Source organism: Gallinula chloropus, assembly GCF_964237585.1.
Source record: "Gallinula chloropus genome assembly, chromosome: 4".
NCBI classification, from domain to species: Eukaryota; Metazoa; Chordata; class Aves; order Gruiformes; family Rallidae; genus Gallinula; species Gallinula chloropus.
The window spans coordinates 42,193,044-42,207,535 of NC_140088.1; the positions used below are offsets into that span (position 1 = coordinate 42,193,044).

The 14,492-nt window shown below is 47.9% G+C and overlaps 1 protein-coding gene across 1 annotated transcript in view; it reads right to left on the reverse strand.

Annotated features, from left to right (window-relative positions):
• Positions 1–11,083: 11,083 nt before the first annotated feature.
• The window catches only part of PRR5L (proline rich 5 like), a gene marked incomplete at both ends in the record, with an annotated part of 28,825 nt that continues 25,416 nt past the window's right edge, over positions 11,084–14,492 (reverse strand). Inside the window, one exon of the mRNA XM_084262787.1 lies at positions 11,084–11,466. Coding sequence (XP_084118913.1) covers positions 11,084–11,466 — 383 coding nt within the window. The remainder of the gene's footprint in view (positions 11,467–14,492) is intronic.

The window sequence follows — 14,492 nt, forward strand, 5'->3', positions numbered from 1 at the left end:
TCAGCTCAGGACACTGGAGGTGATACAGCCCACGGTGGTGTCTGAGTTTAGTGATTTCACCCTGCTCCTTTGCCCCAACCAGGTCTCCATCACCTCCAGTGCTCTCCCATGCATCTGTGGACAGTTATTTTGGCTGTGGAGCCAGTCAGTCTGTGCTGAAGCAGTGGGGAAAGCCCTGGTCTATTCAAGACATGATGAAGCTCTGAGTGACCTAATGTAGTGAAGATGTCCCTGCTTACTGCCAGGGGTCAGACTAGATGGCCTTCAAAGGTCCCTTCCAACCTTATACAGCCAGCGATGCTGCTCAGTGCTGAAGGTGCTGGCTGATAGTTTCTCACTGAGGTGCCAGCAGGTTTGACTTGGCTCAGCCACACCAAACAGGTGCCAGCATGTAGCAGAATTAATTCACGGGCACATTTTCTTCAGGAGACTACCCAGTCAACCATGAAGCAACAAAGGCATTAAACAGAGCAGTGTTTTAGCACTTGGGCACTGACAGTGCTGACATTCTCTCAGCTTGTTAAAAGCAGAAGATAGCTTGCTAAAAACTCTGATAAAACTGTACAAAAACATGAGGTTTTGGCTTCTTACCCCTCCCAGACAGAACCTGATTTCTACGAAACTCAGCTGGTAACTGACAGGCTAAATAAAACCAAACAAAAAAGAAGCATCAAGACAAACCTTACCTTACCTCACCTGATCTGTGGAGATTGTTTTCTTCAGAGTCATGAGTCCTCTGCTACAGACCAGCATTGGTCACTTCTTGGTTTTCCCTTCTGTCCTCAGCAGCAGACAGGCCTCTCGACAAGTGCTTATACGGCTGGGTGAGAGGCAGAGGTGTCACGGGAAGTCCATGAGCTTGGCTTTTCCAGTCCTACAACACTATGCTTGAGCTTAGCATTTTAATTTCCACATTGGCATTGATTTGTGCATGCACAGACTTGCTTCTCCAAGATTTGGCTTTGCCTCTGCTGCTGCCTTTGTTAAAGCAGCAGTCGCAGCCCAGGTACAAACTGGGCTTTGCTGACAAGGCATTAAGGAACTGAGGCACTACCAAGGAAAAGTGACATGGACAAGTTTTCCCAGCTTCAGTATCACAGCCAGGTGCCATGAACTTCACATAGTGTGGGGTTTACTTACCTAAGCAAGTGCCACCAGTGCAATTCGCCTGCTAGAAACAGCTCCTTAGCTAACACTAGGGTTTCTTCATGCCAAAGTCTTCATGCCTTGTGGTTGTGGGTTTTTGTACATATTATCTGTGTCTGAAGCAAAAGAAGAATCCAGCACTAGTGGCACAACCACATTAGTCTCACTTCCCTTCACTGAAGGCTGCCCTGCCTGCTAGGTGCAAGCCTGCTTTGATGCTAGAGAAGGCATGTCTCAGCAACATTTTGACACAAGGGTCATGAGGCTGGGGGGGGATGCCTGAGCCTGCTGATACCCGTGATTCTCCAAAAGAGCTGAACTGGGTTACGTCTTCCAGTTTGGACTTCGCACACCCTTGCATTGGTTGGAGAAACTCTGCAAGCTGGCAGCGAGCCCTTGGGGCAGCCATGAGCTTCTCTCTGTTGGTTTCCGCTGGTTCCCTCTACGGGCACCTTGCTTGATGGAGCGGATCTGCAGCAGTGAGATAAAGGCAGCTCTATCAGCCCCACCCCCCCCCATGAGAAAAAGGGTGCCTATGAGCAGCATCAGGAAGGTGGAGGACAGCAGACTGGTTCAAGGGATATTGCTGAGTACAGGCATGGCTGTTCCTGCTCCAGAAGGTTGGTCTCCTCCACACAGGCCTTGCTTTCAGCACAAGCGGTGCCAGAGGCTGTTTGCGGAGCTAAGCATGTGGGTCCCTTTCAGGCCTGGCCCATGGGTTCTGCACCCCTCCTCCTAAAAAGGCATTTTCTGCAGTAATAACAGCACGCACACCCTCTCCAGCATCACCAAAACCAACGCACTTGCTCTCAGAGCTGGTTTGCAAATGGGCTAAGAGACACGGGACAAATGACAGAAAAGTTTAGTTTCCCCTAAAACTCTCAAAAGCCCATTTGAGCCTCCCTCACTAAAGGCAACCCCAAACAGGCACCAGAGGAACACCACACCTGCAAAGTAAACATCCACCTCCTCAGAGGCCTAATTCTGTTAGACCCACCTCTCCACAGCCCCTACAAACCTAAGTGCCCACTGCTAAACACATTCTCACTTATTATTTTATAGAGAGTTGAGTCTTCATATCATAGAATTGCCCTGGCAGGAAAGGACCCTTTAGATCATCAAGCCAAGCCATCACCCTAACCCACCGACCTCCACCAAACCACACCCCTGAGCACCACATCTAACCTTTTAAATACCCCCAGGGACTCCAATGCTCCCCTGAGCAGCCCACTCCCAGGCTGTAACCACTGCCAGGCCACAGGAGGTGTGAATGGAGGCATGCTGCTGCCCTCGTGGTAATTAGTCAGGGAAAAAAACAAAAGTGGGAGGAGTGCTGGGCTTAAGCAGTTTCCACTCCATAGTGCAAACCCTAGCAGAGGAGGATGGCAGTAACAGAGCAGACCAGTCGTGGATTGGATTAAGCAGAGGAGAGCAAAGAGCTCCTGAAAACGGGCTTTTTTTTGTTTGTTGGGCTGATAAGCGTGGGTGTCTTGTTCTCACCAGATCACACATTTTAATGAGCTAGGAGGGGTTTGTGACAAATGCTGTCAGCCACATCTGCTTCAGCGTTTATTTCCATCTCGCAGAGCTAGACTTTCAAAGACATGGGGCACTCTCTTTGATGGCAAAACGACGACATGCTGGAAGATGCTTTTGCTGCAGTGCTATTAAGGATGAGCTACTGTTCTTAACTAGGACTATGGTTGCAGTGGGCAGCACGCCTCCGGTCTGCTGCTGGGCTTCCAAGGAAGAAAGATGTCTAACGTTTAAGAGCCAGGACACTGGCAATACCCAGTGCGAGACCGAACGGAGGAGCTCAGAGGAGCTCCACCTACACTACCAAATGCAGAGATGCCCAGCATGTAATGGCTGCCCACCACCATCTTCTGAGAAAACAATGAGGATGGAGAGGAAATCACAAGAAATCCCCCTCCTCTCTCTCTTCCCCAGCACTCACTCATACTTGTAAAGAAGAGTAATTCTGAATCCCTGAGATTTAAAGTACCAAATGTACATCGGAGCTCCCCTCCCATCCCCACCAGAAGGAAGAAAAGAGGATTAGAGCAGGGTGTTTCTTGTAAATACTGGGCACATGCCACCTAAGGGGGACTTTTCAAATGTATCATCTGTCCCCTCCTGCAGAACAGCTTCTCCCAGTCTCTCATCTCTTATATCCAGCCACACATCAAATAAATGACAATTCATCGGTTTGGGATAAGCCCAGAGAAAGACTGTAGGTCTTGTTCATTTATGCTTGCGCAGCTGCCCCTTTGAGATAGATATGCAGGAGACAAGGGAGAAAGTCTGGTTTCAGCTGCCAGAGCTGTTGCTACAGGTTAGTCACTACGCATTTAGTGTGAAGCAGATTAAAAACCCACAGTGGAAAAGAGGGCCTGCTTACCCATACCGGGTGTAAATCAGTCTGAGAGGCCTACAGGGTAGGTGACACGTGGTGAAGTGAGTGGTTTCCCACTGACATTTAATATACATCCATCCTCTTACTTTCCAGGTAGTACTGGTGCAGTGCTGACTCGAACCCTGCGCATCTCAGGGTAGTTGGCCTGCTTGCTTTTTGGGCGTCTCTCACAGAACTCATGCTTTTGGGTTAAAAAAGAAGAGAAAAAAAACCCACCCAAAACACCAAACCAACCTTTCAGTGGTGATAGCAATCACAGAGAGCTCCTGGCTGCGAGTCAGTGCAGCTGTCTTCATAAATTTCAAGATCAGAAGGAACAATTCTGTGACTCAAATCTGTTTTCAAATGCAGCAGAGGCTGTTAATCCACTGTCTGTAATAGTTACGCCATAAGAATTACGAACTAGCTCTTGGCATGAGCAGGAGTTAGCTCTGAAGCCTAATTACAGGCAATTCAATCAGCAATATTCAGTCACCCCTGAATATTACTGGAATTTATAGCCACTGCATAGCTGCTCTGTACTACAGGAAGAGTTCTGGGTAGGTGAGACCCTGCAAGCCTTTCTATTTTTTTTTTTTTTGGGGGGGGGGTTAAGGAGTTTGCTTTCCTTTTGCTCACTGAAAAGTCTTATGAGCGAACTGTAACTAAGCCTCTACCCCACCTTCTCTTATACTAATGATGTGGGAAAAGATTAATCTATTCAGCACCATGGTTAAAATACATTATACTATATTGCATTATATTATAATTATATTATAGCTGGGAGGGGGCACAGCCAGGAGAGCTGACCCAAAGTGGCAAACAGGATATTCCATACCATATGACATCATGTTCCACATAGAACTGGGGCTTGTTTTGTATGTTATTTGTATATTATTGTGTGTATATATGTTATTTGTATGTTATTTTATCATCGATGTTATTATTTTTGTTGCTATTACCACCTGACCTGGCCTATTATATCCCTGCCTGTCTTTCTCTCCTCCCAACAGCTTTACGTTTTTGTCTCTGTCCCAGCCCCACTGTGGGTGCAGAGTGAACAATGGGCTGCTGCTTGTAGCTGCCTGACAGTTAAAGCAGGTCAGTGCTTTCTGCCAACTCCAAGCGCTAGGCCGCAGATAGGCCCACAACAGAGGGGGTTACGCTCCCAGGGGGACTGCAGCCAGGGGTAAGGCCGCATTGGAGCAGGCCTACTTCTGAAGGGACTGTAGCCGGGGAGAAATCCAAGCCAAAGCAGGGGCAAGGGGAAGAGTTTATGACACTGTTAAACCCAGTGATCTGGTTTATCAGGGGGACCAGGGGTGGAGAATGTGCTGGAAGAGGACTGTCACAGTTTAACCCAGCAGGCAGCCAAGAACCGCACAGCCATTCGGTCCCTCCCTCCCTCCATCAGTGAGCTGAGGAGAGAATCAAAGAAATGAAACTCGGGCTGAGATAAAGGCAGCTTAATAGGACAAAAAAAAAAGAAGAAAATAGTAATAACATCATGGTTTAAGCTCAGCTGGCAGCTAAGCACCAAGCAGCCACTTGGTCTCCCTCCCCTGCCTCACACCAGCACCCCTGAAGTGAGATGGGGAGGAGAATCAGAAGTTAAAACTGATGGTAAACTGCCCTTGTCCCAGCCTAGGACAGCAAAGGGAGAGGAAAATAACAATACTAATAACAATGTTAATAAAAAAGTATACAAAGCAAGTGATGCACACTGCAGTTTGCTCCCCAGACCCCATGTCCAGCCCCTCCCTGAGCAGCAGCCTCTCCTCCCCAGCCAGCCACCCTTATGTTCTGAGCATAACATCATGGTATCAAATACCCCTTTGGCTAGCTTGGGTCAGCCATCCTGTCTGTGTCACCTCCTGGGCAGCATCTTGCGAAAATTAGCTCTATCCTAGCTGAGAATCAGGAGGAATAATAATAGCAACAACAATAAAAAAATATACAAATCACATGATACACAGTGAAATTGTTCACCACCCAGGCCTGATGCTCAGCTAGTTCCCAAACCACCCCACCTCCTTGCCAACTCCCCAGTTACATATGGAGTCAGTTGTCCTGGCTGTGTCCCCTCCCAGCTTCTTGGGACCCCCACACCTCATTGTCAGGCCAGTATGAAAAGCTGCAAAATCCTTGACTGCTTGGCAGCAACGAAAATAGTGTTATCAACATTGCTGTCATCCTAAATCCAAAAGGTAGCACTGTACCAGTTGCTAGAGAGAAAACATAACTCCATCCCAGTAAAAACCAGTACAGTCAGCTACTTCCTTTACCTGCAGAGTTCTTCTCCATTGCCCTCTCCCATATGCTCTCCTATTCAGATGCACCTCCTACACACGCACCTGTCTTTGTGGTCCAGAGAATGTGTTGGCCATACACAGCTGCTGATGGGTAATGAGAGTTTTCAGTTCACTGATTTCCTCACTGGAATTGCTATTTCTTTTTTATCATTTGGACTAGAGAAACAGCCCAAACCACTGCTGCACCCCACACCTTGTGTGTTTCACTCAGCCTGGAGAACTGCTTGGGGCAGGTTTCATTCCCTGGAAGGGGTGAATTTACACACAGGGGATCCATAAGCTGGCACTACAGTTACACCATGGTTGCTCTCCCAGGTGAGAGTAATGGGTGGATATAACTCACACAGGTAGTCAAAGTACCTTCAAGTGTAAGTAATGTATGAAAGGCAGCCAGTTCTCAGGTGGAAAGTGGCAGCTATTATTTTACTGCATGAAATTTTGAGTGCCATATTAATGAAAACATGCTGTTCCTTTGCTGCTGAGCTGCTTTAAAAGCTGCCATTTCTGGTTTGAAGCTTTTGTTTATTTATTTAAGTGCTCGATGCCCTCACCAGGAGCCACCGGGGTAGCAAGGGGGGATAGCAAGCACTCTCCAAATGGCTGGCTAAGCAACAAAATCCCATTTAAGCTGTTGTCATGCTGCCAGATCCTCCTTCCACCTTTGGAAAATGGATAGTATGATTAATTATCTCCTCTTTGCTCAGGGAGATACCAACTAGCCATGCTCTTCACACTCTGAATAAAGAGGAAAATTTACAGTGACTTTCCTATGGAGCTGGAGTGTTTCTAAGTGACCAACAGCCTAAATGTAGGCTGCATTTCCAGCAGGTCTCCCTGGGGAACTCCCAGGGCACTGTGGGGCTCCCACACCAGGTTAAGTCATGCTTTCTCACCTGCTTTCCCGAGCTCCCCTGCCAGGCCATTTCATGCAGGAAGCGGGGCTGGAGATGCATCCTGCATGGGGAAGAGGACAGCCAGGGAGCCGCCTGCCCCCACCCCACCCCCTTTCCCTAGTTCAGATGCCTTGCTATAACCCACACGTTTCTTTGAGGAGTGGGTGTTTTGGCACTAAGGGCAGGCTAGCAGGAGGATGTGCCCTCCCCAACCTCCTCCACAGCCACCGACTGAACCAAAGGGACACACCTGGGGCTACGGAAAGGGCCTGACTCTGCCTTGGTGAGGCAGGGCCCAGGCCTCATGGCGCAGAGCAGCTGCCCTAAAGGCACTGGACAAAACACAACCACTCCCTTCTGCTGGCTGCAGTTCCACAGCTGAACCAAGGGCTGTCTGCCTCTGCATTTCAGCCGTGACTGAGGAGAGGAGCTCACTTTCACTCCCGCAGCCCGGGTACATAAAAATGACCCTTCTCCCACATTTCTGAAGTTATGAGAAGGCCCCACAGTGTGTCAGCCATAGCGTGTCATAGCAGGGCCCTGCCCAGGCAGCATCCTCTGTTCCTAGCAGAGCCTGCAATGCTGGCTCTGACAATGTGGCACAAGGCAGGGCCATCAATTTTGGCTGAGTCTTTACACTGCTCAACTCCCCTTTCTCTCACTGGACGGAGATGAGTGTCCAGCCCAGGAGCCCTGCTGCTGGCACAGGGAAGGAGCCAGGTCAGGAAGTAACAGGGAACCCAGTTAGAGAAACTGGCTACTCCAGGTCTACAGCAGAATTAAGAAGTTCATACAAGTAAGGACACCATGAACACCACAGTTTGTTCCTTAATAGACACTGGGTTTCTGGGACACACAGGCTTACTATAAAAAACATTTTCAGTCTGCTAGCTCAGAGTCATAGGCATCAAAAGACTGTTCCTTCCAGGGAAACCCATTACCATTTAGATCTAAAAAGAAAGGGTGATACCTTACCTTTGCATCAATCCAAATCTTGCAGCACTCCCCCTCCTCCCATCAGTGCCGGCACCAAGACCTACTGCATTTCTTCAGATAGAAATAAACCTCCACAAAATAAGGCAGGTTGCTGCCCACCCAGCTGGGCACTGAGGTATCTCTGCTTGCCGGCATTAACAACATGCTGCATGCCTGGGGGGTGAGGAGAAAGGCCAGTTGTACTCAGAACAGCTTTCTGCTGAGGGATCCTAGGTAAGTTTATGACAGAATTGTAAGGATGTGGAGAATAAACCTCTTCCCCTAGGAAGAGAAGACAGAATGAAAAGACAGATTTAGGGTGATGGGAAGTGACTCAATCTAGGTAATTATCTGGTTACAAGGTAACAGATTTGGGGAGGTGGTGAGATAAATTCCTTCTTCCTGTTCTGCCAGATCTTACAGGAGGGTTTCTTATGCAGATGGCTGTGAAGGTAGAAAAGACCTGCCCTGTGACTATAGTGGCTGTGTGACATGGTGAGTGGTGAAGTGTAACCCCAGACCAGGACCTGTGTGAAAAATATGAGTGATTCTCACACCACACCTCTGACCCCAGGGACACTGTCTTTGCTCTTCGCTTCCAGGGTGCTTAGCTTCTGCAGGCTGACAGCATCCTCAGCCGAGAGCAGCCACAACACTCTCAGACAGCGGCTTTCCAACCACATTCACCCATTTGGCCTGTGAAAGGTACAGGCTTGCAGAGGTCTGTGCCTCTCATACGGCTGTAAAAACAGTGCTCATGACAAAAACATCAGTGTGGTTTACAGAACAAATTTTGTTTACTTCAGCTTAGAGAGTAAAGCCACCAGCTTTAATTCTCCCAAGAAACCAAACCGACTGGGGAAGTGCACGATTCAGAGTGGCTCGGTGCAAATTTTTGCAAAGTAACAGACAAAATCAATTCAAATTATACATACATGTAAACCAAAATAAATTCAAGTTAAAACCAGGACCGGATTCCTATTAGCCCTAGAGATGATCCAAGAATGTGTCAGGAAATAAATAAATCATTCTAATTTTCGCCATAAAAGAGGAGGCTGCTTACTAATCCGACTGATTTAGGTATGTACAGAAGGCAGACGGGTTAGAGAAACAGAAGGAAGAAAAGCATTCATAAGAGTGAACTGAAATACTGCAAGATGATCTCTTACCCACATGTCCCACTGTGACTACAAGAAGGCTTTGAATCACTGCAAGAGGCCAAAGAAATTCCCTTTGAGGAGGATGCCATCATCTGCCCCATGCTGGAGGGACCGTGCTGAGGTGAGACCAGCATTGTCTACTAGGTTTGGCTGTCACCACAAAGATTCTGAAGCTCTGCTACAATCCCTGGCCATCCTGGGACAGATGACAACAAATAAATTGGCCTAGTGACTCTAATTTATGAATAGGAGGGTGATTTATCCTAGAAGCCATCTGAAGGGAAGCCCGTTTAAAGCCACATCATCCTGGCAGCCACTGCACTGTGCGTGCTCCACAGAGGAGTCAACCAGCACAATTAAATCTCTATTCTTCAACATGTGAGCACAGGTGGCATGATCAAAACCCTCAGCACTTCTAGAGAGGCCAATAGGAAGGGCGCCTTAAGTGACTGCAAGGAAACACCAGCCTTTGAAGTATCTTTCAACATTTGCAAACCACAGGAGACAAAGCAGCGCCGTCTTTTACAAAGGCAGCATGGCTTGTGCTCATCACCAGTGCTTCTGATGCTTTGTTACCTAATAATAATCTGCTTTCTTTTTGCTGCACATGCTACTAAAGCCAAATCCTGACAGGTCAGAGCTGTGTTTCGGGTGCAGCTGCTGGAGCAGAAGATGCTTAATGCCCTGCAGAAACAGAGCAAATTCTGCAGGTAATATCACAGCACAAACGAAAACATCATCTGAAGGTTCATCCTGACCTTCTGTCTCCTTGTCAGGACAGATCTATTTTCAGTCAGCACCACAGGGACGAGGTTCGAGTGGCAGTGGTATTATATCTGTATTTTTAATGGGATTTGACATTTAAGGCAGCATTTCAGTTCACCTCTAAGTCTGTAATTACACTTGTAAATTACTTAGTAAGACATCAGCAGAGGATCCCAGGGGACTGCTCTGACAGATCAGCTCTGTTCCCGTGGAAGCAGCGTTTGAGTACCAAGTGATGCCACAGAGGCACTGCAATGCCTGAGACAGACACGTGCAAATTGGACCCACTCCTAATCTTCAAAATAACAAAACACAAGCAAAGAGACATCACTTCCTCTGAAAGGCAGCGCTGCACTGAGTCAGGTACCGCTGGAGGTCAGGAGCACGTCGTGAATACACTACCAAGAGAGGGCTCCTTGCTGCACTCCACTGGTTATCTTTGGTCTTATGGAATCTGCAAGTGCTACAAGTACCAGAGCAGCCCAAGGATGAAATCTGGTTATGTCACCTCCTGGTCTGGAATCACGATCACAGAATTGTAGGGGTTGGAAGGGACCTCAAGAGATCATTGAGTCCAACCCCTAAATGATGGCTCGGTGCTGAGAAGCACTTAAGTGTCTCTTGCACAAGGGCAGACTCCGCCCAGTGACTCTTTCCCACAGGAATCCATTTAGATTTCTGCTTTGTCACCCTACCACCTCCAAAACTTTTGAGAACAGATTGATGCCAGATGCCAGGATGTTCAGGACCTGTTCTGCCCCCAATTTAGACACCCACCTCTCCTTTGCATTCAGCTTACACCCATCTCCCATGATGCCCATGGGTACATACTTCAGATTTGGACTTTTCATCCATGCCCATGGGAGGCGAAAGTGAAAGGTGTCTTTCTCTCACAAGCTACCTGAGCAGATCTTTCTGCAGGAGGGAAATGGTTTCACCCCTGAGTTCAACTTTAAAAGAGAAAAATGCCGTCCTCAGGCACCACCAGCCTAGCACCAGAGCAAAGAGAACCATTAGCAGAGGTCTACTGCAGGAACACAGAGCAAACAAGCAGCACAAAACCGGGAAAGATGGAGAAATGCAGACGGTGGATGATTTATGTCATACCAAAGAAACAGAAGGAAACCTGAGGCCAGAGGTCTTGGTCCAGCAGAGGAAGAAATTTTACAGAGCACAGACTGTGCTGTTCAACAGCAAAACCTCTGCAGCCCTCAGAACTCATCTGGAAGCAGCCTGGTACCTCCATCAACAATGATTCTAGACAAGCAGAAAAAAAAAAAAAACAAATATAGAGAGCGTTCCCAAAGAGGTGCAAGACCCCTCAGGAACATTTCAACAACATGAGGAAAAACCTAATTTTTCCCTTTTTTCCCCAGCAGGGATGACACAACACTGTCCAGCTTAGTGCATACAGTTCTCTTCTCAGCACAGCTTCTTCTAGCTGATCGACGTGCAGTTCAGCTCTGCGGGGTCTTGCCTACCTGCTGCCACGACTCCCTCCGGCCCATCAGCAATACTGGGCTCGCTGGAGCACTGCCTGTGGCTGAAACTGGGCTGCAGGAGGCGGCATTTGTCTGTGCTGTCTGACTCCTCGGTCACCATCCCTGTATGCATCATGGAGGCCATCGCCAGGAGCTGAATGTCTGAGTGAGCGTTGGCAACAGTGTGCCGCCGGACGCTGCCGCACTTCTCTAGGTAGGCCTCCCCCTCCTGCTCTGTCAGGGGGCTCAGGGCCATCTCACTGGGCTGTCGGTTCGTCACCACGTGAGAAGAGTAATTCAGCACACCGGTCTTGGGACGGGATCTCGAGTACCGTCTCTCTGGAAGACACAAAGGAAGAAGTAAAGCTCAACAGGGCACAGACAAAGCATGGCTGAAACTGCTAGGGCTGGCCTCAGGAAACAGAAAGGACTCAGTGTGGAGATACAGGGCATCCCACATCATTACCACCGGGGAACAGTAAGGTTCCTATTGCCAGGGGTTCGGAAAGGAGGTCTGCCTCTCCCTCCAGTAAGGAGACACCTCCCACCAGCAGTGGTTCTGCTGCCTGTGGGAGAAGTGAGCCAAGAAGTAAGTAGTGGAGCAAAGAGACTTTCTTCATCATCCTCATGGTCTCCTCTCTTACCCAGGGGGGCGAGGACCGAGTAGGAGCTCTCATGTGCTGGTTCACTAAAATCAGTAACACCAAGTGGCACAAGCCCCAACAGAAACATTCAGTGAGGACCTGAGTTGCCATCCCTTTCTCTGGAAAATTTCTCTCAGGAGATGCTATTAGATGGCATCAACATGAAGTTGCTCACATGGCACTGCCTCAAAGGCTGCATACAGCAATGTGGTTCTGACAGCATTATCCCACCATATTTTTGTTAAGATCATGCAAGAAAAGCACACTTCAACCCCAATCCTGTCTCATTACAAAAACATGCCTGGTTCTGGGGCTAGACACTGAAACCACCTGGCAGTGCACAGCAACAGCTCAGAGCAGCTCAGGGGAAAGGCAGTTCTTGGGGAGAAGCGCGGGCAAAAGCAGTGACACAGAACAAATGGGCGCAGGGTCTACCACCTGCCTAGCAAAAGCATTAAGGGGGGAAAACGCCTGGTTTAAAACTCAATCCCAAGGTGCAGTCCCCAGCTCCATCCCATGAAGCACCATTTTTGCTGACACTGAAAGCTTTAAGAAAAGCAGGGGTCTGAGTTTGTGCCTCAGCTGGCTGTAATTCACTCCACTAGCAGGCTGAATCTTCCACCACCATGCAGCATTGCCATGTGGTGTTAAATACTTCATGTGGTCTATCCCTGAAGCAGGTGGTAAAGCTATTCCTGATCTGTTTTTCAGCACCTTCCTTGAAGTGCAATGTCTGATTTCATAAAGATGGAAGCCTTGAAACCATATCAAATACTTCCAAAACTGCAGAGCATAAGAGACAGAAAAACAAAAAGTAAAGCAAAACACTTGTCTCTGAAGATTATAAAAGAGTTTTGGAAGCTTGCATCAGGAAAAAAAAAAAGCAGAAACTAAACTATATTGTTGCAGGGAGGAACAAGTGAGCAGCCAAAACTTCATCACTGGCAGCAGCCAAGCTATGACAACACTTCACTGCTGCCAGTAATCTGGACAGACACACAAGCCACAGGCTTTGGGACCTGTGCTGTCACAGCACAGCTGCTGTCCATCTCGACCATGCAGCTGGTTACCAGCATGAGCATATTTATGCTAAGAGCAGACCCACTTTTACATGGTTCATACATAACATGCGTTCACACAGCATATTTTGTAAGCCTGCAAGCCACTGACAGCAGTTTATGCCCAGTGCACGCTTCAGTTTGGATGTACTAAACTTTCTCTCTTCTGTTCTGTTACAGTCAACCTGCTACTTTGCAGGTTCCCAAAACCAGCAGCATGTCACTATACTCTTGTTGCCACAGGGATCTTTTAAGATGATAGAGGTGTTGCTCAAAAGAGACACTGTGTTTCAGATACAGCTGAATATGAAACACTGTAGTACACAGAAGAGTTAAACCAAGTGACAGAAAATGCCAGTTCTGAAAATAAACCAAAACCCCCCTCCAACACCTCTCATGGCAGCCTTACCCACCAACCAGGACAACGCTAGCACTTCACTAGTGGACTTGGAAACCCAACTGTTTAATATCTGTCTACCTGTGATAACATGCGCTTTTATCTGTTTCAAGCCCATAACATTTCACAGAAGCTGGGACAGAAGAGGGAGGAGAAAGGCATTGGTGGTGGTGTGAAGTAAGCTAAAGAGGTTAAAAGAAAAAGTGCTCAAACTTAATCTGATGTAGCCACAGGAATTATCCAGCTTCACAGCAACACAGGACTGGTCCAGTATCCTGCTGTCAGAGCAAACTGGGTAGGAAGCCAATGAAATGTGTTGGAAGCATATGTGACAGAGCTGGTGGTGCTCAGTGGAAGAAATCAGAATTACTTGTTCTTTGCCCACCAGCAAATGTTTCTCCTAAAGTTGAAGCTCTAAGCATGAGGATAACAGTTACATTTGGGTATCATTTGGTGGCTAGGCTGCCTTCAGAGTAACAGTTTGCTGTCCCTGCCATTTAGCAGTTACCAGTTTAGACAAGACATTTGTGTCTCAAACCTGAAGAAATGAAAATAAGGCTCTGAATCTGGTCCTGAAGCTGAAAATGTTGTCTTAAAATTCCTGATGAGACCCTTAATGGTTGGACTTGATGATCTTCAAGGTCTTTTCTAACCAAAATGGTTCTGTGCCTGGGAAGGCTGGCCTGGACAAGTTACAGGAGGTCAGGTGTTGTGTGACACAGGAAGAGGAAAGGCAGTTGGGTCACCATCTGCTATGGCTACTCAGTCTTCAGCTTGCCTGAGGAAACAGGGCTGGCTATTGACAGTTTGATATCCAGGTTGATATCAGTGGCAAATGGCATCCCTCTGGGGTCAGTTTTGGAACATGCACCTTTTAACATCCTTATGAGTGACATGGACAGTGAGATTGAGTGCATCCACAGCAAGTTTGTCAACATCACCAAGCTGTGTGGTGTGGTTGACACTTTGGAGGGAAGAGAAGGTGATCCTTCATATCTTCTCCCTTCTCACGAGGCCCCACCTGGATTACTGTCTTCAGCTCCAGGGTCTCCAGAACAAGACAGACACAAACCTGTTAGAGCAAGTCCAGAGGAGGGCCACAAAGATAATTACAGGGCTGAAGCACATCTACTATGAGGTCAGGCTGTGAAAGTTGGGCTTGTTCTAAGGTCCTAGAGACCTTATTGAGGCCTTCCAATACCTGAAGGGGGCCTACAGGAAAACTGGGGAGGAACTGTTTACAGGGGCATGTAGTGATAGGGTATG